The sequence below is a fragment of the Gorilla gorilla genome, chromosome 6 (assembly GCF_029281585.2).
Source record: "Gorilla gorilla gorilla isolate KB3781 chromosome 6, NHGRI_mGorGor1-v2.1_pri, whole genome shotgun sequence".
In the NCBI taxonomy this organism is placed as follows: Eukaryota; Metazoa; Chordata; class Mammalia; order Primates; family Hominidae; genus Gorilla; species Gorilla gorilla.
In genome coordinates, this window is record NC_073230.2 from 149,441,735 (window position 1) to 149,468,360 (window position 26,626).

At 44.8% G+C, this 26,626-nt stretch overlaps 1 protein-coding gene across 5 annotated transcripts in view; it reads right to left on the reverse strand.

The window, feature by feature from the left end:
* Positions 1-26,626, reverse strand: part of SLC37A3 (solute carrier family 37 member 3) — a 122,312-nt gene that overhangs the window by 52,012 nt on the left and 43,674 nt on the right. For 2 of the 5 annotated variants that reach the window (XM_019031690.4, XM_063708808.1), the window contains 8 exons: positions 26,219-26,303; positions 25,430-25,608; positions 22,774-22,915; positions 20,008-20,109; positions 19,354-19,401; positions 17,545-17,696; positions 11,399-11,464; positions 7,860-9,614 (listed from right to left, as the gene is read on the reverse strand). In XM_019031690.4, the coding sequence (XP_018887235.1) occupies positions 9,522-9,614; positions 11,399-11,464; positions 17,545-17,696; positions 19,354-19,401; positions 20,008-20,109; positions 22,774-22,915; positions 25,430-25,608; positions 26,219-26,303 (867 nt within the window). In that variant the 3' untranslated portion in view covers positions 7,860-9,521. Of the gene's footprint in view, positions 1-7,859; positions 9,615-11,398; positions 11,465-17,544; positions 17,697-19,353; positions 19,402-20,007; positions 20,110-22,773; positions 22,916-24,410; positions 24,512-25,429; positions 25,609-26,218; positions 26,304-26,626 lie in introns of those variants that run through there. The other 3 variants (XM_055346414.2, XM_055346413.2, XM_031013209.3) reach the window with 3 other exon arrangements.

Below are 26,626 nucleotides of genomic sequence, written 5' to 3' on the forward strand. Positions count from 1 at the left end.
GAGGAAGCCGACTGAGCTCTAAACTCAGTTCAAAGCTGGATTCCAGATGATGGAAGGAAGAGTTGCTGGAAAATAATGTGGTTTTCCATAGGTGGACTGTCCATTCAGAGAATCTGTTCAACATTGGTAGTAGAGGGATGACAGCTGTGAGAGGTGAAGGGGGTGACTGAAGGTCTCTCCTCCCTCCACTGACTCAGTTCAGAGGTCTGGAGACATAAAGACTGAAGAAAAAGGTGGACAGAAGCTAATTTAAGGGAGTGAGGTTTCGAGTGAAGTTAAGGACCCACGTCTTCTGAGACTTTAGCACAGGCTGAGCCAGGGATTTTGAGGCTGAACTGTCTCAGTGGACGATCTCCAGGTCCTCTGCATCTTCCAGTATAAGGGACTGGGAGGTTACCAGCGGAAATAGGAGGCCAGGGGAGGGAACTGAGGACTTACACAGAGGGGAAACAGAGAATAACTAGCCAGGAGGACATCTAAACAAACGGATATAAAGTGAGACTGAAATAAAGAGCGCGCAGCAGTTTCCTTCAAACAAGTGCGGCAGGCAGTGTCTGGGACTTTGTCTCCCCCTGCTGAGCCAAGAGGTACGAATGGTCCGCCTCGGGGAAAGGGTTTTCATAGGCCAAGAACTGCTTCTTTGGGAAGGAAAACATAACCAACGGTATAAAAATCTCCTTCTCTCTCAGAACCACCACGACCCTGAAGCATTAAAGAAGCTGGTAGAAAGTGACATGGCTGTGCCAAGACCAGATGCGCGTGGAAGGGGACAGCAAAGGGGACAGCACTGGGCACCCCATGGCCACTCTTGCCAAGCTTTTCTCTGAAAGCTTCTTCCCTTCACCACCAATCCAACCCCTTTATCCAGAGGCTGTGCCAATGGCCTCTCACGGATTGCAGAGCCTGGGGCTGGGAGGGTGGGGGCGGGAAGTTAGGGATCCTTCCTCAGGTCATGACACAGGCTTGCTTCTCAAAAGATCTGTTGGTCAGGCGCCGTGGTTCACGCCTATAATCTCAGCACTTTGGGAGGCTGAGGCAGGTGGATCACCTGAGGTCAGGAGTTTGAGACCAGCCTGGGCAACATGGTGAAACCCTGTTTTCTACTAAAAATACAAAAGTTAGCCGGGCATGGTGGCAGACACCTGTAATCCCAGCTACTCTGGAGGCTGAGGCACAAGAATCGCTTGAACCCAGGAGGCAGAGGCTGCACTGAGCTGAGATTGCACCACTGCACCCCAGCCTGGGCAACAGAGCGAGATTCTGTCTCCAAAAAAAAAAAAAATCTGTTAAGGAGGATTATGAGGCTCTACACTCTCTCCAAGAGCTTGTTCACAGAATAATCTCTTTTCGGAAACTGAGTAGAACCAATAAAAGTAAAACCCACTGGGGCGTGTGGGGAAGGAGCGCTCTCTGCCACCAGTACTTTGGTCACGACTCTTCCCCCTCCCAGCCCCGCCTTCCTGGCTCCAGAATGGTTGCTCTTTATTTTATAACCCTATTAACATCTTCATTCTTCATTCTAGGACACAGAGGCCAGTTACGTCTGCTATTTGTTAGGTACTATTTTTTAATGGAAATCAACTGCAGTGCTGTTAGGTTCCTGAGGCTTTCCATGGTGAGCCTAAGAAAACAAGCCAAATGCTAAATAAATAAACAAATGCACATACACAAAAAACATCTAGGAGTGTGGTACCCTAATGTCACTCTGTAGGGTGTGATAATAACTACTAAACAAGGTAAAGGCCTTTGAAGTCCTCAGATGAAAGGTTTTACCTAAATACAATTATCCCATTAAATCCAAAAGAACATTCCTGTCCAACAGGGTAGCCCTTTTATCTGTGTTTCTCTGCCGATGAATTTCTGAGATGACAGCTTCCTGTGCCACAGTGATAAAGGGGATTGAAAACAGTTTCAAACATTTTTGCTACTTTTTATTTAATTCCTGAAAGGACAAAAAGAAAAAAAAATTCCTTAAACAGAGGGCAAGAACAAGCAGTAAAAAGCTGACCAATGGCATTTTAGAAGCAACAATCTCATTCAAGGTTAATTCAACATTTGTTAGAAAGAGGGGTGCCCGAGCAGGGACCCAAGGCAGACCTGGGTCAGCCGGGCACGTGAAACAGTCACACCTCCACTGACTGTGCAGACACAGAATTGGGGGAGAAACACCAAGGCAGCAGTTTATCAAGCAGATGGTGCAACTCTTAGACTCAAACAGAAGATGCGGGAAAAAGAGTAAAGAGGTGCTGTTTAGAAAGGCAAACCTAGGCCGGGTGTGGAGGCTCACACTTGTAATCCCAACACTTTGGGAGGCCAAGGTGGGTGGATCACCTGAGGTCAGGAGTTCAAGACCAGCCTGGGCAACATGGTGAAACCCCATCTCTACTAAAAATACAAAATTAGCTAGGCATGGTGGCAGGCACCTCCCAGCTACACGGGAGGCTGAGGCAGGAGAATCGCTTGAACTCAGGAGGTGGAGGTTGCAGTGAGCTGAGATCGCACCACTGCACTCCAGCCTGGGCGACAAGAGCAAAACTCCACCTCAAAAAAAATAAAAAGGTAAATCTAGTACAGAAGGCCCCCTAGAGAGAGGCTAAGACCCCAGGGCAAGGCCAGTCAGCCAGGCTGGCCTGGACATCCCTGTGGGGCCACAGCCCAACAGCAGGAACAGGGCACAGGTGGTTTCCACACAAAGGTGCAGGTCTGACAATTCTGCTCACCCTTGGGACTCTGGCCGTAGAGAAAGATGAGAACTGGCTACCCAATTTACACCCTGGAAGTAGAAGTAAGCCTAGGGGAAGAGTCCATTTAAGGAGAGGCTGCATGGCAGAAAAAAAAAAAGCCACCGAAGTTAAATTTTAAAAACTGGGTTTTAATTTAGTCCTAGTTCTGTTATGCAGATGATTTGACTCCCAGCAAGCCACTTACTCTCTCTGAATCTTGGTTCTGACATGTAAACTACAGAACCACCTGCAGACCTCAGACTGTGGAGGGGATAAAACAGAGTAGTGAATGGAACAGCAGTTTTAAAAGATGCATCCACCTATGAAGCATTATTTCACTAATGGCTGAAAGACCACACCTTGGGTGTCCAGGTACAGAACTTTTAGAGTATTATTTGATTAACTATGCAACATGTGTATGTTCTTACTTCCAAAAAGCCATATAGTAACAAATCATTGTTACATTACATATAACACACACATACACACACACAAATATAAAAACATTGAAGTGGCCGGGCGCGGTGGCTCACGCCTGTAATCCCAGCACTTTGGGAGGCCGAGGCGGGCGGCTCACGAGGTCAGGAGATCGAGACCATCCTGGCTAACACGGTGAAACTCCGTCTCTACTGAAAATACAAAAAAAATTAGCTGGGCGTGGTGGCGGGCACCTGTAGTCCCAGTTTCTCGGGAGGCTGAGGCAGGAGAATGGCATGATTGCAGTGAGCCGAGATCACACCACTGCACTCTAGCCTGGGCGACAGAGCGAGACTCCATCTCAAAAAAAAAAAAAAAAAGAAAACCATTGAAGTGATTTGTATTATTTATGATCATGTATATGTAAATACCAGTATTTCACTTTTTTTTTTTTTTTGAGATGGAGTCTTGCTCTTTTGCCCCGGCTGGAGTGCAGTGGCGTGCTCTCGGCTCACTGCAGCCTCCACCTCCTGAGTTAAGTGATTCTCCTGCCTCAGCCTCTTGAGTAGCTGGGATTACAGGCGCCCACCACCATATCAGGCTAAATTTTTGTATTTTTAGTAGAAACAGGGTTTCATCATGTTGGCTGGGCTGGTCTTGAATTCCTAACCTCAAGTGACCTGCCCGCCTCGGACTCCCAAAGTGCTGGGATTACAGGTGTGAGCCATCATGCCCGAACAGTATTTCACATTGAATTTGATTTATTCTAGACATAAGCTGAAACAAACTTTATGTCGCCAGAAATGGCCTAAGGAAAAGCACAAGATTGTGCTTTGACTCTAAAGGCACAGAAGAGGCAAGGTGGGAAGGAACATCAGCCGGTGGTGATGAAATGGCTGCTGTGTCCTGGGCCAGGGTGCCGACTCCTGTGACTCTCACAATTTAATTGAGGAAATGACAACTTAGCCAGAAACAATCGAGAACAAAATAAGGCAATAAAACCAATCAGCCTGGGGCAGACTGTGTGGTCTAAGGATAAGGGCTCTCAAGAGAAGTTTCCAGAAGGAAAATAGCATTACTAGCAGGGTTACCGGGAAAAACTTCACGGAGGTGGGCAATGAAGGGGGACTATGACGGATGAAGAGAGTTTGAATGCTTGGAAGGGACAGGCCAAGTAAAAACACGCAGCAGGAATAAAGACAGCAGCTTGAATAACATAGAGATTTGTACTGGAGCAAAAGAGCTCACTGTTCGCTGCCGCTGAGCCCTCAGGGAGAGCTGGCGAGGCTGCCAAGAGCCAGAGGAGAGGAGAATGCACTCAAAACCCACGTAGTCCGAGAACCTGGGCAGCGCCGACAGTCTGCAGCCATTAATTGCAGGCGTGCAGTGTCCTGAGTAAAGCAGGTGGCGGGGCAGTGTGCAGGGTCAGGGAGGAACTTTGCCTTGGCCTGCTCTGCCCACACTCCACTCTTGAATCTTCCTCCCACCCTTCCCAACACACTCCACATTTATTCCGCACCAACCATGCGAGGAGCTGGGCACTGCAAAAAAACAGCAGCAGTCTCCCTGGGGAGTTAGATACAAAAATAGGGAAGACAGAAACAGCTAAGCACCAAATAAGCAACACTGACATTACCACCAAGGGAAGGAGAGACGGTAGAGAAGGAAGGACTAGCATGGCTGGTTGGGAAAGGTTCCTCAGATGAGATGGTGCTTGGCCAAGCCTTGAGGGAAAATTAAGATTCATGAAGCTGGGAGCAAAACAGGGGTAGTAAAGAGAGGTGTCAATCAAGACAAGAAGGTATGAATATGAATGCACAACTGCCCTTTGCAGTGAGTAATGAGCTAACTGGTCTGATGCTGCAGAAGGTTCGTGTAGACAGGCAATGGGAGGGTCAGTACAGAAAGCGATGAAACTGAATTCTGCAGAATCTCAATCACAGGCACTTGATTCTCTTGACCAAGGTTTCTAACTTTGCGGTCCAATGATGAGCTTCAAGTTTTGGCTCATGAACACCCAGTGAGAAAATTGCGAATACTTTTTCATATAAGCATTTCAATCTGGGAGACGTTAAGTGGCTTTCAGATTCTCAAAAGGGTTTATGACCTAAAGAGTTGAAAACGATTAATGCAGCAAACTGGCAGAATGGTCTGTGTGGGGAGGGGAGAAGGGGTTGGGATTATATAAGTCGAGCCCATTCCCCTCCCCTGAGACCGGCTGTTCCTAACTATACACCAGATAGTCATTAACAAACAGATGCCATTCCTCTCTTTAGTGGCTTCTTGTTCATTAAGTACTTGACAGGGTTATTGGTAGATTACAAAAATAGCTCATCAGGGAAAGTAGAAAGGAGACCAGCGCAGGGGGAGCAGAGGAGAGAACCCAGGAAAAGGGATAGTCAGTAAGAAGATTCGATAAATTAAAATGCCAGAGAAGCCAAAGAAGAAAAAGTCCTGGGAAAGATGAAGTGGTTACAGGTGTCAAGCACAAATATGGGATGAGGGAGGAAAAAAATCTCAAAATTCAATGACCCTCAATGCATGGTTTCTGTAGGGTGATGAGAGGCCAGAGGCTAGAGATAAGGGGTCCAAATCAGGACACTTGGAGAGCAAAAGGAAGTGCCATTGATAATTACGGTGAATGACAGGTATAAACCAGGAGTGTCCTGGGCCAACGGATAGACAGGTAGCTACCTAGTTGAGGAGGAAATGAGTAGTATAGATGGGAAGGCAGCAGATACTGTCTATTAGCTCAAAGCGTTTAGCTGCAAAAAGAAAACTAGGACATTAGTCAGAAAAGCCAGTAGGGAAAAGAAAAGGCTTTACCATGTATTGATTTGGGAGACAGGAGGACTTCTGGAGGTTCTGAAGAAGGGGGCTGGGTGCAGTGGCTCATGCCAGTAATCCCAGCACTTTGGGAGGCCAAGGTGGGCAGATCACTTGAGCCCAGGAGTTCAAGACCAGCGTGGGAAACACAGCGAAACCCCTTTTCTACAAAAAAATTTTAAAAAATTAGCTGAATGTGGTGGTGTGCACCTGTAGCGCTCGCTACTCAGAGTGGGGCTTAAGTGGGAGAACTGCTTGAGCCCAGGAGGTTGAGGCTGCAGTGAGCTATGATTGTGCCACTGCGCTCCAGCCTGGGCAACAGAGCAAGACCCTGTCTCAAAAAAAGAAAAAAAAAAAGGGAAAAGGGAAGGGGCACAAAGGACTGAGAGCGTTGCACATTCTCCATCCCACGGAACATCATGAGGCATAGCAGCTCCTCCAATACCGCTGCAGGAATGCTGACTGTGGCACTCTGGTTCCTCGGGAACCAGGAAAGGACAGAATAAGCAGGAGTAGGGAGAGACATTTCCTCCTTTGAAACTGTAAGAAAAAAAAAACCACCTTCTGAAAAGAAAAGGCAGACCGCAGCATTTTATTTCAACCTAGCGAGCATCGACGATCTGGCTGTGAGGAAAGGATGCATTTTCAAATTAGCTTTCACTATGGTTTTCTCTTCCCTTTTCAAGGGAGAAGATATTAAGAAGAAAATAAAGTGAACTCTTAGATGTTCATCAAAGTTAAATCCTGGCTGGGTGCGGTGGCTCACATCTGTAATCCCAGCAATTTGGGAGGCCAAGGCAGGTGGATCACTTGAGGAGTTACAGACCAGACTGGTCAACATGGCGAAGCCCCATCTCTACTAAAAATACAAAAATTAGCTGGGCGTGGTGGCGTGTGCCTGTAGTAGTCCCAGCTACTTGGGAGGCTGAGGCAGGAGAATTGCTTGAACCCGGGAGGTGGAGGTTGCAGTGAGCTGAGATTGCACCAGTGCGCTCCAGCCTGGGCAAGAGTGAGACTCCATCTCAAAAAAAAAAAAAGTTAAATCCTGTGCAGACTGGCAGAACTAGAATAAGGGAATATATCCTTATTTCATGTTGTCCAGTGCTGAGCATTGATTTGTAATTTCATTTTAGGCAGGCCCAGTGGCTCATGCCTGTTATCCCAGCACTTGGGGAGGCCAAGGTGGGAGGATCGCTTCAGCCCAGGAGTTTGAGACCAGCCTGGGTAACAGTGAGACTTCGTCTCTACAGAAAATAAAAAGACTAAAAATAATTAGCCAGGCATGGTGGCGCACGGTCCATTTACTTGGGAGGCTAGTCCCAGCTCCTTGGGAGCTGAGGCGGGAGGATCGCTTTTGACTTCAGGAGGTCAAGGCTGCAGTGAGCCATGATCGTGCCACTGTACTCCAGTGTGGGTGACAGAGCTAGACTTTTGTCTCAAAAAATTTTTTTAAAATGGTTTCATTTCAGTACAGCTCGGGGGCCATAGAAAGGTCAGGGGAACAGTCACCGATCTAAGGTTCAACTGGGTAAGAAAACACTGGCTGGCGTGGGGACACAAAGATGAGACCACACCCACAGTGCAGCTGGAAAGGAAACTCTGAGCCAAACGCCAGCCAAGAGGTTCAATGAGAAAACAGACGGCCCTTAACTTACAACCGGGCAATTCATCCAAACCGAGCACAGTCTTCCACAGTGGGAAAGGGCAAATTTTCACAGAACAGATGGAAACGAAGCCACCCCAGCACCTCAGGTGAGGGAGCACGTGACCCAGCAATGCTGTGGGTCAGCGTGGGCTCACCCGGGAGCGCTCAGTATCAGGAAACATGAGGGCACTGATCACATTCTAAATCTCAGTGCTCATGGCATATAGATTTAAGTAACGAAATGGAGATTCAATTATAAAAGTCAGTTTATTTTCCCTTTCTGTGTTTCGTATTTTCCCTTTTTGTCAGTAAATGAGCAATACACTGATTGGAAATCTGCATGATTAAATAACATTAACAAGTTCATAAACACACCCCATATCAGAGTATAAAGCAAGAGGTTGAAAAATATCCCCTAACCGAATGCAAATTAGGTATCCCTCAAAATTGCACATTCTCCTCCTAGTTTGCTTGCATAATTTAAAATATGTATATACAGAATGATCTTAAAATATTGATAACTAGTATGGAATTCACAGCCCTGAAGATATATATACTCCACATTTTTCTAAAGAACGGACACCCCTCAGGCCCTAGTAATCCATTCATGTGATTCAATGTCACGTACTGACAGCCCTCGGCTTCTGATTTTTGGACTTTACAATGGTGCGAAATGGTTGCAATTTCAACCTAATGTACAATATTCAATAAATTACATGATATATTCAACACTCGATTATAAAATAGACTTTGTGTTAGATGATTCTGCCCAACTGTGGGCAATTCTAAGTGTTCTGAGTACATTTAGGGTGGACGAGGCTAAGCTGTGGTGTTCAGTCAGGGGTATTAAATGCATTTGACTTCCAATGGGTTTACTGGGACAAAACCCCATCATAAGTCAAAGAGCATCTGTACTTGACACTTACTAGAAGAAAAGGTCTTTCCCTTTTCTCTAATTCTAGTCTTCTGCTGAGGTAACTCCAGGAAGCTGGTTGTGCCAGAGATCAATCCTCTAAAAATAGACTAAGCAGATTAGCTTCCTAGAGGATCCTAAAGTTCCCAGACAACAAATCTGGGATGGAGTGCTTCGGCTGTGAGTTACACGTCGGAATGTTCAAGATAACTGATGTACCTTATGGTCCTTTACACGTCAGAATGTTCAAGATAACTGATGTACCTTATGGTCCTTGAAAGGAAGACTCAATACTTCCAGGAGTCAAAGTTAATTTGAATGAAGATGGAAGAGAACAAGCTGACAATAATTTGAAGCTATTCATGCTTCTAGGGCTGAATGACGTTTAGATCAGACACAGAGTGACTGAGCCAATCAACAGGCATGTAGTGTGATCTTTCCCACCACAGTGAACAGAGGGATTCTTTGTCCAAGGCAGGCTTGCAGCTCGGTCCAGCTTGAGCATTTGATCAGGATTTGATGCTTCAAAGATGAGCCACTCTCTGTAAACTCATTACCAAAGCAAAATGCAATGATCTCTTCCATTTGTGGAACATATCACCAACACAAACCACACGTGGCTTTGCCTCCTGTTCACTCCATTTTCAAGGCTAGAGAAAGTTCAAGTCCAAAACAACAGTTAAGGTTAAAATGCTAAACCTCAATAGGCCAAACAAAGACGCTGGCAGAGTCAGAGGTCAAAGATGCTGGGAGAGTCAGAAGTCACTCGGCACATTCATGAAACAACAGCAAAAATCGTCAACAAGAATTCCTGTAGTGTAGAAAACTAGTGCAGCCTTCACTGCTGGTCAGCATCTCAGGTGGCTGGCAGTGTTGAGAGACGCCTGACAATCCAAGATCAGGCTGGAGCTCCTAGACAAACCCAAATTAGGGCAGACTCGAAGCCCCAGCGGTCCTGATGTGGCTGACATTGTTCTTTCTGTCTCGCGGGCACCAGTCACTCCCTCAATATGTGAGCCTGTCTCCTTAGCACGAGAGAGAATATTTCCCTCACTATTAATGGCGAGATAAACACAATTGTACAACTTGTCTGTGAAGAGAAAATAGTATTAAATATGCAGCAATTAAATATGCAGCAACAGTTTACTTCTTTTAGAGTGTCATGTTTTGAACATAATAATGGATTTGGACAATTACATTCTTTTTGACTTCATACAAAGATAATGTTTAATCTTCAATGAATTAGAAAATGATTTTGAAAATTATGGCTAATATTACAAAACACTCAACATCACATTTCAGTTGCCAAAAAAAGAACAATACATACAAATAATTTGCCATAGGCAGAGCAGAGAACTGAGACCAGAGGCTCAGATGAACAACAATGATCCTTATAATAGATAGTTTTCTTTCTACTACAGTTTCTAGTATGATCACATCAGAAAGTTCATCACAAGATACTTCCCTCTACTTAGCATGGATGTCAGAAATGGAACACAAGTTACATGGCCCGGTCTTTGGAAGCTAGATGGGAATTAGATGAAAGCTCCAAGGTATTCCTGGAGCTGGACTATCCTGGGGCTCCTTGACCACAGCAAGAGGACAGCTGCCTGGAGTACGGGTGGTGGAAGCTGCCTTCAATTACAGTGCCCTGGATTTGAGGACAGGATACTGAATGCGTCCCTGGTGCCTTCCAGACTCTCTCAGGTAGACCTGTCTTGAGCACTGTCCCACAATAACGTGCCTGAGTATGTCACAGCTCATAACAGAGAGCAACATTTTAAAAGCACAAAGCCTCAGGAGTTTGAGACCAGCCTGGGCAACATGGTGAAACCACCTGTAGGAAAAATTCAAAAAGTTGCCAGGCGTGGTGGCACACACCTATAGTCCCAGCTAATCAGGAGGCTGAGGTGGGAGGACCACCTGAGCCCAGGATCACCTGAGCCCAGGAGGTCAAGGCTGTAGTGAGCTGTGATCGTGCCACTGCACTCCAGCCTGGGTGACAGAATGAGACCTGTCTCAAAAAAATAAATAAATAAAAATAAACAAGGCCTTACTCTGTATTGGCTATTTCCAAGAAAGTAGAGAATCCCAGCCAAGAATGTCTAGGGCATCATAAATATTTCCTCAAGAAACTATCAACATTTTAGAACCGGGAAACATGACAGTGTTGATTATAGCAATGTTTCTCTTTTAACTCAAGTGTTGCTTGGTATACATTGTAATTTACTTCAGAATTCCTAAATTATATTCAGCAGATAGAGGGTAGCCTAGAAGAGTATACTGATTAGGGGCTGGTGATACTTTAAATAAGTCTCTTCTTGTTTTTCTGAAATCATAAATGGCAATATTCATTAGACTCAGGTCAAGAGCAAACTGAGAGCCTTTTTCTTCCTCACAAAGAAGAATGTGAGGTCAGGCGCAGTGGCTCATGCCTGTAATCCCAGCACTTTGGGAGGCCGAGTCGGGTGGATCACCTGAGGTCAGAAGTTCAAGACCAGCCTGGCCAATATGGTGAAACCCCGTCTCTACTAAAAATACAAAAATTAGCCGGGTGTGGTGGCAGGCGCCTGTAATCCCAGCTACTTGGGAGGCTGAGGTGGGAGAATCGCTTGAACCCGGGAGGCAGAGGCTGCAGTGAGCCGAGATCACGCCACCACACTTTAGCCTGGGCAACAGAGTGAGACTCTGCCTCAAAAAAAAAAAAAAAGAAGAAGAAGAAGATGTCTTTTAGACTAATAAAATGTTACTTTTCACAAAGGAGCCTTTAAAAGCAATCAACAATTTTGCTGAAGTGACTTAAGTAAGTGCTTTGAACTTAATTAATAGAAAAAATGACTTTTTTTTTTTTTTTTTAAAGGGGCACACACTTACCATGAGAATGAAAAAGTAGAAAACCCACATCCATCCTAGCTTGTCCCGGATCAGAGACACTAAATACTGAAAGGGAGGGAAAAAAAATTACAATATAATTCTTTATAAATTCATAAAAGGAAGCAGCTAAAAAGTAGATTAAACATGGCTATTTTAGAAAATAAGAAGGGAACAGGATTTGTATGTTTTGCAGTTTACAAAGCTCTTCCACATACATGTGCCTGCTGTGATTAATGGCCCATTTAAGCATGCAGAGTCCAAATGGAAAAACTGTATAATAGAAGTTGTCAGTTCAGAAGGTTTATTTTTATTCACTTTGCTATTTAGAGAGGAAGATGAACATCCGCAAGCCACTCCCATTTAATCATTCTTTCTTCCAATGAAAGGTACTATAATTGATGCCTCAAAAATAGTTTGTCTTTAAGTATGCCACTCATTTTCCAATTAGGCTGTTTGCTCACAGCGTTGCAGTACTACCTCTGCATCCTACAGCATATTCTTTTACTTTACTTTCAATTACTGAAAAGGATCTAATTGCACTTATTTAACCCATTTTCTTTTTTTCTCTTATTATGGTAAGATATAGCTTACATAAAATTTGCCATTTTCACTTTTTTTTTTTTTTGAGATGGAGTCTCGCTCTGTCGCTCAGGCTAGAGTGCAGTGGCGCAATCTCAGCTCACTGCAAGCTCTGCCTCCCAGGTTCACATCATTCTCCTGCCTCAGCCTCCCGAGCAGCTGGGACTACAGGCGCCTGCCACCTCACCCGGCCAATTTTTTGTATTTTTAGCAGAGATGGGTTTTCACCACATTAGCCAGGATGGTCTCAATCTCCTGACCTTGTGATCCGTCCACCTCGGCCTCCCAAAGTGCTGGGATTACAGGCTTACTGCGCCCAGCCCATTTTAACCATTTTTAAGTGTACAATCCAGTGGTATCAGTTACATTCATAATGCTGTACAACCAACACGACCATCTATTTCCAAACTTTTTCATCATCCAAATAGAAACTCTGTTCCTATTAAGAAATTAACTGCCCATCTCCCCAGCCCTTGCTAACCTCTTCTTTCTGGTTCCATGAACTGGCCTATGCTAGATATTTCGTGTAAATGGAATCACAGTATTTGTCCTTTTATGTCTGGCTTGTTTAACTTAGCATAATGCTTTCAAGGTAAACTACATTGGAACTTCACTCCTTTTTTTTTGGAGATGGAGTCTCGCTCTGTCACCTAGGCTGGAGTGCAGTGGGGCAATCTCTGCTCACTGCAACCTCTGTCTCCCAGGTTCCAGTGATTCTCCTGCCTCAGCCTCCTGAGTAGCTGGGATTACAGGTGTGAGCCACCATGCTCGACTAATTTTTGTATTTTTAGTAGAAATGAGGTTTCACCACATTGCCCAGGCTGGTCTGGAACTCCTGACCTCAGGTGATTCACTCACTTCAGCCTCCCAAAGTGCTGGGATTACAAGCGTGAGCCACTGCGCCCGGACTTTTTTTCTTTTTAAATGGAGTCTTGCTCTGTCACCCAGGCTGGAGTACAGTGGTGAGATCTAAGCTCACTGCAACCTCCTCCTCCCAGGTTCAAGCGATTATCCTGCCTCAGCCTCCCAAGTAGCTGAGGTGCCACCCCCCGCCCAGCTAATTTTTGTATTTTTAGTAGAGACGAGGTTTCACCATGTTGGCCAGGCTGGTCTCGAACTCCTAACCTCAGGTAATCCACCCACCTCAGCCTCCCAGAGTGCTGGGATTAAAAGAGACAGGGTCTTTCTCTGTTGCCCAGACTGTAGTGTAATGGTATGATCACAGCTCACTGTAACTTCCCTTCATTTCTTTTTAATGGCTCATTAGTATTCCATTGTATGGATATACCACATTTTGTTTCTCCATTCATCTGCTGATGGACCCAAGTTGTTTCCACCTTTTGGCTACTATGAATAATACTGCAATAAATGTTGACATACAAATATCTGAGTCCCAGTTTTTTGTTTGTTTGTTTGTTTGTTTGTTTGTTTGAGACAGAGTCTTCCTCTGTCACCCACGCTGGAATGCAGTGGTGTGATCTTGGCTCACTGCAACCTCCTCCTCCCAGGTTCAAGCAATTATCCTGCCTCAGCCTCCTGAGTAGCTGGGATTACAGGCACCTGCCACCACATCCAGCTAATTTTTGTATTTTTAGTAGAGACAGGGTTTCACCATGTTGGACAGGCTGGTCTCGAACTCCTGACCTCAAGTGATCTGCCCACCTGGGTCTCCCAAAGTGCTGGGATTACAGGCATGAGCCACCGCACCTGGCCCCCAGTTTTCAATCTTTCGGGAAATACCTAGGAGTGCTGGGTCATATGGTAATTCTATTTAAATTTTTTTGAAGAAGCACCAAAGTATTTTTCACAGAAGCTGCATCATTTTGCATTCCCACCAGCAATGCAGGGCTCCAATTTCTGCACATCCTTGCCAACACCAGTCACCTTTCCCGGTTTTTTTTTTTGAGACGGAGTCTCACTCTGTCACCCAGGCTGGAGTGCAGTGGCGCAATCTCGGCTCACTGCAAGCTCCACCTCCTGGGTTCAGGCCATTCTCCTGCCTCAGCCTCCCAAGTAGCTGGGACCACAGGCACCCGCCACAACGCCCAGCCAATTTTTCTTGTATTTTTAGTAGAGACGGGGTTTCACCGTGTTAGCCAGGATGGTCTCCATCTCCTGACCTCATGATCCGCCCACCTCGGCCTCCCAGAGTGCTGGGATTACAGGCATGAGCCACCGCGCCCGGCCCTTTCCTGTTTTTTAATTACAGCCATCGTAGTAAGTATGAAGTCACAGCTCACTGTGTTTTTGATTTGCATTTTCCTAATGACTAAGGATGCTGAGACTCTTCATGTGCTTATTGGTCATTTGTACATATTTGTCATGAAGATTTGTCCCTGTTTTCTTCTATGAGTTTCATAATTTTAAGTTCTTCAAGTTAGGCCTTTAATCCATTTTGAGGTAATTTTTGCATATGAGGTAAGGTTAGGGTCCAACCTCATTCTTTTTTTTTTTTCTTTCCTCTCCCACTCCTCAGCTCCAACTTCATTCTTTTCACGTGGATATCCAGTTTTCCCAATACTATTTATTGAGAGACCATCCTTTCCCCATTGAATGGTCCTGGCACCCTTGTCAAAAATCAATTTGGCCGCAGACACAAAAGGGTAGCATTCTTCAATCACATTATTACTGAAATGTACAAGTGAAAAAAATTAATGCAGAACGACTATGTGATTTATATTAGATCACATCATGTGTAGCAAAAAAGCAGAGGTCTCATCATCCACTACAGGAAGCATAGGGGGCTCCAAACTGACTGCAACTTTGTCTTTTTTTTTTTTTTAGACAGGGTCTTGTCCAGGCAAGTGGCTCATGCCTGTAATCCTAGCACTTTGGGAGGCTGAGGCAGGAGGATCACTTGAGCCCAGGAGTTTGAGACCAGTCTGGGCAATGTGGTGAAACCCTGTCTCTACAAAAAAAATACAAAAATTAGCTGGGCGTGGTGGTGGGTACCTGCAGTCCAAGCTACTTGGGAGGCTGCAGTGGGAAAATTGCTTGAGTCCCAGAAGGCAGAGGTTGCAGTGAGCCAAGATCCTGCCACTGCACTCCAGCCTGGGCATAAGAGCCAGATGCTGTCTCAAAAAAAAAAAAAAAAAGAGAGAGAGAGAGAGCCAGGGTCTGGCTCTGTCACCCAGGCTGGACTGGAGTGGTGTGATCATGGCTCACTGCAGCCTTGACTTCCCAGGCTCAAGCCATCCTCCCGTCTCAGCCTCCTAAGTAGTTGGGACAGGCACATACCACCATGCTCAGCTAACTTTTTATTTTTTGTAGAGATGAGGGTCTCACTATGTTGCTTGGGCTGGTCTTGAACTCTTGGCCTCAAGTAATACTCCTGCCTTGGCCTCCCGAAGTGCTGGGATTACTGGCATGAGCCACCACACCCAGCCTCATGTACAAGTTTTAATGTGGACATTTGTTCTCATTTCTCTTGGGCAGATACTGCAGTTTAATCTTACTGAACCCCTAGTATGTGTCAACAAAAGCACTAAGCATTGGGAATACAAAGACGAAGGAAACAAGCAGAGCACCTGTCACGGTGCATCACCTTTACACCGTGACAGGTGCCTACTACAGGACCGCATCAACTGCTATGGCAACCTGAAGGAGAAACAATTCTTTACTTGGGAAGTCGGGGAAAGATGGGGTAACAAAGTTATTCAGGGTAAATTAGTACACTGGCTAAGGACAGAGCTGATAGAAGTTAACGCTAAGTCACAGAGTTTGGGATTTCACCCCTTAGGCAATGGGAAATCATTCAAAACTCAACATGGAAGAGGAATGAGTAAAGCTAACAGTGATTTACTCCAGACATGCTTCCCCAACCATGAAGGTCAGTCTAGGACCCAAGTTCACAGTGAGGGATCCGGATACTGGCAGGTGAGGCAATCTGAATAAAAGCAAACTCTCTGAAATACTCATTATAATGCACCCATTTAGTTAGTGAAGAAAACATTCGTAAGGAAGGATAACTTAAAATAATATAATGTCAGAAAAGGATGCCCAATGCAGCCACTCTCTACCCCATAGATGAAGACGTCTGAACTGATGGCTGGGAGCATTTTTCGATTCCCGCTCCAGAGCATGATCAGGTAAGTGTATTTTTCAAGCCTTTGCTAAGGTTTTTGTTTCTTTGGGGTTTTTTGCCCTTTAGTCTTATAATCAAATATGCCAAGCATATCAGTCATTCATTCCACAAGTAATGTCTACTGTGTGCCAGGCACTGTTCTAGGTACTAAGGTGACAGAAGAACATACAACAAAATGCTGCGCTCAGGAAGCTTATGTTACAGTGGGAGAGACAGACATTAACAAGTGCATATAGACTATTAAAATACGGCTAGGTAGTCAAAGTATTAACATGGCTTACTTTACCTCAATACTTATCTCTCATTAACCACTAGCAATCGGACATCAGCAATTCACCCCCACCAAGCAAGTAACAATAATCTTCAAGGTTATTAATGACCTCCTAGATGTCAAAACTAAGAGCCTAAAAGACAAATCCTTCAGTTCTCTTTCTCCTGACCTCTCTACATCCATGACCTTACTAACGCCTTCTCAAACGCAGTTCCCTTGACTACAGGTTACTCTGCTGCCTTCCTCTTTCTTTGACCACTGGGCATTCCCTGAGACTCGGCCAACATTCTCTTTCCCTATTAAATGTTTCATTCACTTCCACAGGTTCAACTATTTTTATCCATACAGATGACTCTCAGATCCATCTTTCTACAAAATTAGTACTCTACAATCTGTAGTGGTATATCCTAGAAGAGGCATGACTCATGACTCTGCCAGAAAAGAAATATCTGTCCCAGAGAAAGTTGAATTTATGCAAAAAAAAAAAAAAGGTCAATGTAAATAATTCTAAGTATAGTAGGCCAATCTTAGTGTAGGGATCTCAAACATCTGAGTGCGGAAGAATCACCAAGAAGCCTTGTTGAAAATACAGATCCGTAGGTTCGAACTCAGCGAGTCTGTAGTACGTTTGGTGTTCTGTACTTTAATGAGTGTCCCAGATGATTCTGATACCAGACACTTATGGGCCACTCTTTGAGATACAGTCAGAGATTTTTGGATACACAGGAAGCAGAGCGAGTGATTCAGAAGCAGCTGCAGAGTCCATGGCCATGTCTGGCGGGGCCCAGGAAGGAACGTGTATGCAGTAGAGTGTCTGGGAGAGGGAGACGGGAGACAGCAATGGTGGGGTCCACATGCCAGGCGGGGATAACAAGAAGCACCCCCCACCACGGAATACCAAGGTCAGCCTGGAAAGAAAGAAGGGGATGGTGGGCTGGGGCAGAAGGATCTGTCTGTCTTACGAGGTCTTAGCTTATTTGCAGACAGGAAGAATCTAGAAGTATAAGTAGAAAAAAGGAACTAAAAACAATGGAGAGTCCTTCTACATTAGGACGCATCAGCTGGTCCTGAGAGGAGACGGAAGTCCTTGGGCTCTGGGAACAGCGTTCTACAGCACAAGAGTGCCACCTACTGAGGCCCAGAGGGCAGGTTCACATTCAGCCGCCTTTGAGGGAAGACACTAGAATCCCAGCCCCTCTCCTGTTCTCTCACCTGGCCCACTGCAGCTCCAATGCTCCCCGAACCATCCACAATTCCTGTGACAGTGGCCAAAGCTTCACTGCTCCTTTGGATGAGCTCCTGGCGACCCAAGTCCGCGGAAATAGCAGAACTAATCATATTAGAAGGTCCACCAATAAAAAATCCTGAAGTCATAAACAGAACAGGTTCTTCTTAAAACACAATTCACAACCACTAGCAATCTACTGCATAAGGCAAAATAATATCCCAATAGTTTTCTTAATATGTTGGAGAGAAGTGGAAAAAAAAGGAAACCCCCAGATAGTATCATTTTCAAACTATTAGTAGTTAACATCCACGTTCCTGAAATCCCTTCTCGAATTATGTGACACTCTAGTATATTTTGTAGAACCCAAAGATACAAAAATAGTGAAACACATAGCCTTTCTAATCCTGTGAAGTTTACATTCATTAATAACTAATTGCACTAGCTTGTCAAATAAATTCTATTATGGTAGTTGCATCATATGATCATTCCACTACACAAATTCAACCAGGAATATTGAAAAAAAAGAGCAAAGAGGAAAAAGCCACTGAAATGGAGCAGGTGACTCTATCTGCCACTGCTCTCAGTGAGGCTGCCCATGAATCAGGCATGCGATGGCCCAGGTGAATCTGGTCCCACTGCTGGAATCAGTTCCATGTACCCCAAGTAGAATGAGCAGCTCACTCTCCCAAGCATGATCTAAAGTTTAAAATAAGTAACTTTTCTGGCCGGGCGCAGTGGCTTATGCCTGTAATCTCAGCACTTTGAGAGGCTGAGGTGGGCAGATCACCTGAAGTCAGGAGTTCGAGACCAGCCTGGGCAACATGGTGAAACGCTGTCTCTACTAAAAATACAAAAATTAGCTGGGCGTGGTAGCAGGCGCCTGTAATCCCAACTAGTTGGGAGGCTGAGGCAGAAGAATCACTTGAACCCAAGAGGTGGAGGTTGCAGTTAGCTGAGATCGCACCACTGCACTCCCATCTGGGTGACAAGAGCGAGACTCCTTCTCAAAAATAAAAATAAAATTAGAAAGTTTAAAATAAGTAATTTTTCTGGCTGGGGATGGTGGCTCACGCCTGTAATCCCAGCATTTTGGGAGGCCAAGGCAGGTGGATCACCTGACGTCAGGAGTTTGAGACCAGCCTGGGCAACATGGTGAAACCATGTCTCTACTAAAAATACAAAAATTAGCTGGGCGTGGTGGTGCACGCCTATATTACCAGCTACTCAGGAGGCTGAGGCAGGAGAATCACTTGAACCCAAGAGGTGTAGGTCGCAGTGAGCTGAGACTGTGCCACTACACTCCAGCCTGGGCGACAGAGCAAGATTCTGTCTCAATAAATAAATAATAAATAAAGTAAGTAATTTTTCTATAACATAGTCCCTAAATGCACCCAACTATTTTATCTAGTGCTCAAGTGACAAAATGCTGACCAATTCCAACACAGGAGGAGACACGAGCTATTGTGGATTTTTTTGAAAGCTGGTGAATTGGTCGCCCATGTGGCATTTTTCTAAGTCACTTCTAGAGGTAAGAGCAGAAGCTGGGGCAGCAATCAAAAATCTTAGAAAATCTCTGTCAATAGGGACCGCTTCTGTCACAATAGGACTGAGGAGGTCATGTAAGAAACAGCAGAGAAAAAGAATCTGGAAAAGGAGACGTTTTTCCTTTTAAAATTTGAATTCTCTGTAATTAAGGTTTCGGTACTACTCAAATTGAGGGAGAAAACAGTTTCCCTTTCCCTCTGAATTTACAGAGTAACAGAAGCACGGTGGAGCAGAGCCATGTGCCGTACCTGTAACAGTCATCAGAAGGGCATTGATGGACTTATCATTTGGAGAACCTGTGAGGGAAGACACAGACAAACCATGGTGACTTGAAAAGCAGACTCCACGTGCCTCTGCCAACAGTACGCAAAGATCTGAATCTCCGTGACCTCACAAATCACTCCCAGAGACAACAAAGAGACACGACTCTCTCTGCCTCTTTCAACTCTGATTTGTAACGTCTGCCTCTTGCTAATGCTCAAGCTAACGAGACTTCTAAAAGCTAAAGAAAAGCTCTACTCCTGTCTCAGCAGCATCTTAAGGGACATATACCAAACCTACTAATTACCATCTTTCCGCTTTTGAAACCTGTTCCCTTTTTATTGTTTTATTGGCTATAATGCTGTGCCTCTGGAGCCTCCCCCAAACAAAGCATATACACTCCCAAGCAAGCTTTTAAGCAAATTAACAAAGCAAAAGAGATGCCAGTTTCCTCCCAAGACAAATAAAACTATGTGATGACAGGTTTCCCAGGCATTCACAGGACAATGCAAAGGTGGCATATCGGGCCTTGAAGCTGGTCTCCAGGCTCTCCCCAGCACTGGTCACTGACTCCAAACAAATGCCTTATTCCAACCAGATTAGGGGAGCAAAGGAATTAGTAATTGCAAAAAAATACTCACGACTATACCCGATGAGGGACCCAACTGCCAGAAGCAGACTCAGGGCAAGAACCGGCGCTCTCTTCTGTAGTACATCAGAGATGAAGCCTTGCAAAGTTCCACCTTCAAGCAGAGTGTGGAGCAATCAAAATCACTTCTAATTTAGCTCGCTCACCTGAGGCGTGCTCCCCATTTGCCCTCTAGTCTCACTAGCAGCAGCCTGACACTAGTCTATCAAAAAATATGGCTGGGCCGGGCTCGGTGGCTCACACCTGTAATCCCAGCTCTTTGGGAGGCTGAGGCAGGTGGATCACAAGGTCAGGAGATGGAGACCATCCTGGCTAACACAGTGAAACCCTGTCTCTACTAAAAATACAAAAAAATTAGCCGGGCGTGGTGGCGGGCGCCTGTAGTTCCAGCTACTCGGGAGGCTGAGGCAGGAGAATGGTGTGAACCTGGGAGGCGGAGCTTGCAGTGAGCCGAGATTGCGCCACTGCACTCCAGCCTGGGTGACAGAGCGAGACTCCGTCTCAAAAAAAAAAAAAAAAATTGGTCTGACTCCCTGAAAAGGGGTCCTCCATAACTTCCTTTTAGGAATAAACTGTCTGTTAAATCACCATGATGACCAATGGGGACAGGAGACCACAAATCAGACAGCAAAACATGAAAAAAGGAAAAACTGTCAAAGCCATCGGCTATCCCTTACAAAAACAAGTTGTGAATGCTATTTTTGATTTTTCTTTTTAATTTGAAAGATAATGAATTAAGAACTATGCCTCGCTGGGCATGGTGGCTCATGCCTATAATCCCAGCACTTTGGGAGACCAAGGCTGGGGGACTGCTTGAGGCCAGGGGTTCAAAACCAGCCTGGGCAACACAGTGCCCTTATCTCTATAAAAGATAAATTAGCCGGGCATGGTAGCACGTGCCTATATTCCCAGCTACTTGGGAGGCTGAGGTAGGAGGATGGCTTGAGCCCAGGAGGTTGAGGCTGTGGTGAACCGTATCGTGCTGCTTGAACCCAGGAGGCTGAGGCTACAGTGAGCTGTATTGTGCCACTGCACTCTAGCCTGGGCAACAGAGCAAGACCGTGTCTCAAAAACCAAAAAAACTGTGCCTTACAGTATATTGAGGCCAGTAGGTGGGCACAGTGGCTCACGCCTGTAATCCCAGCACTCTGGGAGGCCGAGGTGGGCAAACTGCCTGAGCTCAGGAGTTTGAGACCAGCCTGGGCAATACAGTGAAATGCCATCTCTACAAAAAATACAAAAAAATTAGCTGGGTGTGGTGGTGCATGACTGTAGCCCCAGGTACTTAGGGAGGATCGCTTGAGCCCAGGAGGTTGTGGCTCCAGTGAGCCAAGATCGTGCCACTCCAGCGTGGGCGACAGAGCAGTACCCCCATCTCCAAAAAAAAAAAAAAAAAAAAAAAGTGGCTAGTAAATATTCACTAAAATAAAATTTAGCAGTTATGGTTTGCTAATAGGACACAATCTTTAAAAAGCAGGGATATGAATCTTTCAAGCAACAATGTCACATACAGCACCATTCTGAGTTGTAGGAGCTATGGGACATCTGGTGTGTCCTTATCAGATAGCAGGCAGCTGGACAATTTCAACTTCAGAGGATACAGAATATGGTGAGGTCTAAAGGTGGCAACCTCACCTTTGGCTCTGGATTTAAGAATACGGGCTGCCAAGTTCAAATACAGTAATAGTAGATTGCCTAGCATAGACTGTGTGCTTTCACAAGCTCACGGCAGTTGAGTCTCACCACAATTCTAAATGTTAACATTATTGGAGGTTATTAAGATCTGGCACAGCCATGTAGGTAATACCCACTAAAATACATTCTGCTCCTCTGCCTTACTTCCTTGTTCATACTTATTACCTCCTTGTTGATACTTCTAGCTACAGCAAAAAAAAAAAACCACTATTAAAATCTTCGTTTATAATGAAACAACTGTAAAACATTCACAAAAATTAATCCCTGCTGTTACGTCTACCTCTATGATCTGACGACCTACACACTAAGGTGTATTTCCCCTTTATCCTCAGCAGATACGTTCCATGACCCCCGTGGATACCTGAAACCACAGACAGTACCAAACTCTATATATACTATGTTTTTTTCTATACATACATACCCACGATCAAGTTTAATTTATAAGTTGGGCACAGAAATTAACAATAACTAATGACAAAATAGAAAATAATAACAATATACTGTAACATAAGTTATGTGAATGGTCTCTCTGAAAATATCTTATTGTACGGTATTAAGAGTAACTGAAACTTCGAAAAGTGAAACCACAGATAAGTGGGGGACTGGTGTATTCTTCCTTATTAGGCTGGGGAAGGTGGGGAAGGTGGGAGGTAGATACAATGAACACGTTCACATTCTAACTTGGATCTCTGACACACAATTAGCTTTAGAGCTAAGATATCACTGAGAAAGCCGTATGAAAGGATTGCATTTAAAGAGATTCCCATGTGCTTCCCAAGACAAAAGAACTGATCCATCAACAAAGGAGTAAGAAAAAAGAGTCCAATAAATCACAGCGCTGCCTTAGGCTAGGTCTTCCTTTCTATGGACCTCGTGTTTTTTCTTTTCTTTTCTTTTCTTTTTTTTTTTTTTTTTTGAGTTTGGCTATTTACTAGTAGGACAGTTTAGGGAAAATGGCTGTAGAATAAGTAATAAAACTTTAAATGAGGCCAGATTTCACAACCCAGTAAAAGATCACTAGTGACTAACTCTTTATTATGGAAAAGATGCATCACTGGCATACCTATGATCCCTCCAACGTCGTACCAAATGGACAGCTTGTCGGCTTCCGCCTCCTTCCAGCCGAAGTTGTTACTCAGATAAAAGGGGAGCCAGAAGAAGAAGGAGTAATTCACTAACTTCAAGCAGGCGTAGGCCAGTGAGTACTACAAGAAAAGCATTCAACTATCAGCGAGGGACAAATAGCACAGCATGACCACCATTTTTAATGTCATTTAAAAGCAAAACAAAATAAAGGAAGTTAGGATGAACAGAACCTGATTTTACAATTAAACATCTCTACAAACTCCCACATGCCTGACTTCAGCTAGTCTCCCTCTGCTCTTCATCCCTGTTAACTTCTAGACAGGCATGTACAGCAGGCCTTTGGAATAAAAAACACCTATGGCTACTTCTTAGCTGTCTCCAGTTTCTCCTCCTATCAGTTCTCTGGTAGAAGCAAGCCAGTGTTTTGAACCTATAAGGCAGGGCACATACCCATATTTCTTTATTCACACAAAGAGGAATGGTATTCATGCCACTAACCAGCATTAACCATAGGCAAAGAAGTCCAGGAAGCATCACGGCCTTTACTGGGAGCAGCCAAACGGGGCTGGTTATTCTACTCCTTGCCAAGGCAACACTGTGAACAATGGACAGCAAAGGGACTACACTACAGTTCCACGGTCTAAGAAAAGCAGCAGCATGATAATTCCTTTCACACTAGTTTTCAAAAGCTCCACATTCCCTGGTCTGGTGGCAAAGAAGAGAGTCTCTCTGGCGAGTCAAAAATGAAAGAACATGTCATCATCGGCCTTGTGGCTCTCCCTTGAGGGGAGAAAAATGCTGCAGCTGCATGAAGATGGTGGTGGGGCTGAGACTCCTATATTCAACACATTACTACCAGGAAATCCTGACATTTAGCATCAAAGGAAAAGTTGGGGGGGGGGGGGGAGGAACAGAGGGGCTGACTTCAAAGGGTGTCTGGCTAGTATATTCTTTTCCCTGGAGCTGCCAGTTATTCCCTAGGTATCACTTGTTTTAAAACAGCTTCCCTGGCAGGCAACAGCCACCCCCTAGAGAGCCAAATCCCAATCACGAGTGCATTCTGACCAGACAGCCTGCTACAAAGACAAAGGAATTAAGTTAACTAGATTTCCTTTACATCCCTGCCCATGTCAGAGAACAATAGCTTGTGAAGAACAAAGGAACAGCAAAAGAGGTCCATATTTAGTCACGACAAAGTTCTTTCTCAAAAATTAAACTATTACCAGCAGAGTACTTTAAAAACCAGTTAAAAGATAATAATCAATAGCATAAGAACAGGTATAAAGCAACCTGCATTTCTCTTATATCATATATCATCACTGGGTTAAAGAATTGTGGAAAATTACATTTAACTCATACTTAACTTTGTTGGAAATGTTAGTTCTCTCAGCTTGGAGGCACTGACAGAAGGGGATTGACAGGCATGTATTAAGATGGCCTACAGATCACTCTACCTGAGGGATCACATTCATAAAGCACCATTGACAAATGAAATAACAACAGGTGCTTGTTCAAAACACAACAGCCCAATGTTACAGGCCCCAGGGAAGAGTGGTATAATTTCTATTCCATGGGAAGGGGAACTGAGACACACGGACGGGTTGCGTGACTTACCCCAGGTGTCACAGAAAGTTAGTGGGTAAGCTGGAAACATAACCTAGGCCTCTTAACTTCCACTCCAGTGCTAGAGCGCCCGAAACATCAAGACAGAAAAACTGCAGCAGAAGGGATTTAGTGTAGACGTTAGAAGGCTTTCCTGACTGCACAGGCTGTGGAAAACACTGGAATGCGTTACCAAGAAAGACTGTAGAGTGCTCTCTTCTGGACCCTTTAAAAGGGGGCAAGCCGGGCGCGGTGGCTCACGCCTGTAATCCCAGCATTCTGGGAGGCCAAAGTGGGCAGATCATGAGATCAAGAGATGGAGACCATCCCGGCTAACACAGTGAAACCCTGTCTCTACTAAAAATACAAAAAATTAGCCAAGCACGGTGGCATGCACCTGTAATCCCAGCTACTCGGGAGGCTGAGGCAGGAGAATCGCTTGAACCCAGGAGGCAGAGGTTGCAGTGAGCCGAGACTGCGCCACTGCACTCCAGCCTGGGTGACAGAGCGAGACTCCATCCCAAAATCATAAATAAATAAATAAAAAATAAAAGGGGGCAAGGCAGACTTAGGAACCATTCACAACCCTTCTTCTTGGTCCACATATAATTCTATAATACTTCGAAAGGCCCAAAAGCACACATTAAAAAATATCAATTTTGCCTTTTTAATCACATACCAGATCAGGGTCAGGAAAGCAGGGCTCTTTGGCCAAGTCTGGGCACGTCTAACTGTCCCATGTTTTCTGTGGCTTATTTTGCTCTACAGAGCTGAGTAGTTGGGGGAGAGACTGGATGGTTCCCCGAAGTCAAAAATATTTATTCTCTGCCTCTTCATGGAAAAGGTTTGTCAACCCCTGCATCAGAGATCAGATAAGCTGAGGGGCACTAGACAACATTCCTCAGCACGTATATTCCTAAAATAAAGTATCCAACAGAGGCTCAATACTTAAGGAAGCTTTATCTCAGGCAGAGGAGATGTCACGGGCTCTCATACCTCCCTGGCTGTGGTGAGATGTAAGCAGTCCTTACCGGTATGACTCCAGGAAGGCAACACGCCTGGTAGAAGCTTATTGCCTTGACTTGGGCAACAGAACTATCATCTTGGATTGAATAATTCGGCTCATATTCGTCTTCATTTTCACCACCATTAATTAATGGCCTGTGTGAGTCTTCTTCAAAGTTTTCTTCTGCCTCAATACCCGAGAGACCTAAAATAACAGCGACAGCCACTGTTTATGGAGTGCCTACCACGTGTGAAGGGCTCTGCATACATCCCTACTTATGAGGTGATGTTATTTTTATTTCCATTTTACAGAAGCAACAACGAAGGTCCAGAGACCGAGGTCAACTAAGGTCAATTAAAGTCACACAGTCTATCTAAAAATACTCAAAAGATAGAAGAACTGTACATCTGTTTGCTTCTGTGGTTTCATTTGTATGTAATCTGTATTTAACTACAGGTTAAGTATCATTTTTGTGCATCATTTTTATGGATGAAAAGAAATGTTTCAAGAAGTGAAATGAGAAATACATCTATGTTCATTCCTTGCCAGTGTCTCAATTATAAAAATAATTTGCAAATGCGAAGATTTTCCTGTATCTATAAAAGACGTGCATCACTCCCCTCAAACACGTCCAGCTGTGCCAGGGGCTGGCTACAATGTCGACAGGACTCAAACGGCAGTACTGTTCTCCTTTCACTCACTAAAAGGAGCTCAGAGTTTTCCTAGGAAAAAAGAGATTCGATTTCTTGGCCTCAGATTTCCTTTTGGCCATAATAGTAAGACATTCGGAATAGAAGGGGCGGCTTCTCCTCACCAATTTCTTCTGGTGACACCAGGAGTCCAAAGAAGATAACGATCCCACCAGCAAACTGCACAGACGCCGTCACCAGAAAGGCATACTGGAGGAGAGGGGGGAAAGGTGGTCCTTACATATCTGGGGACAGTCATCACAAGCACATTCATTAAAGGTGTGTGGGGGAAGGTGGGGGTGGGGGAGAGGTGGGAAGGGAGACCGGGAAGCAAGGGAGCACCCAGAGCTTCTACTGGGCCGGGCGCTGTGCAAAGTGTTCTACTCGTGTTTTCTCATTTAATTCTTCCTGGTGATTGTACGAGGCTCAGAGAGGAGAATGAAGCTCCCCTGGATACTAAGTGGTACTGTTATGATTGTGAAATTAGACTAGCTCCAAAAATCTAGGTCTTTGTATCACATAGCCTCTCATAA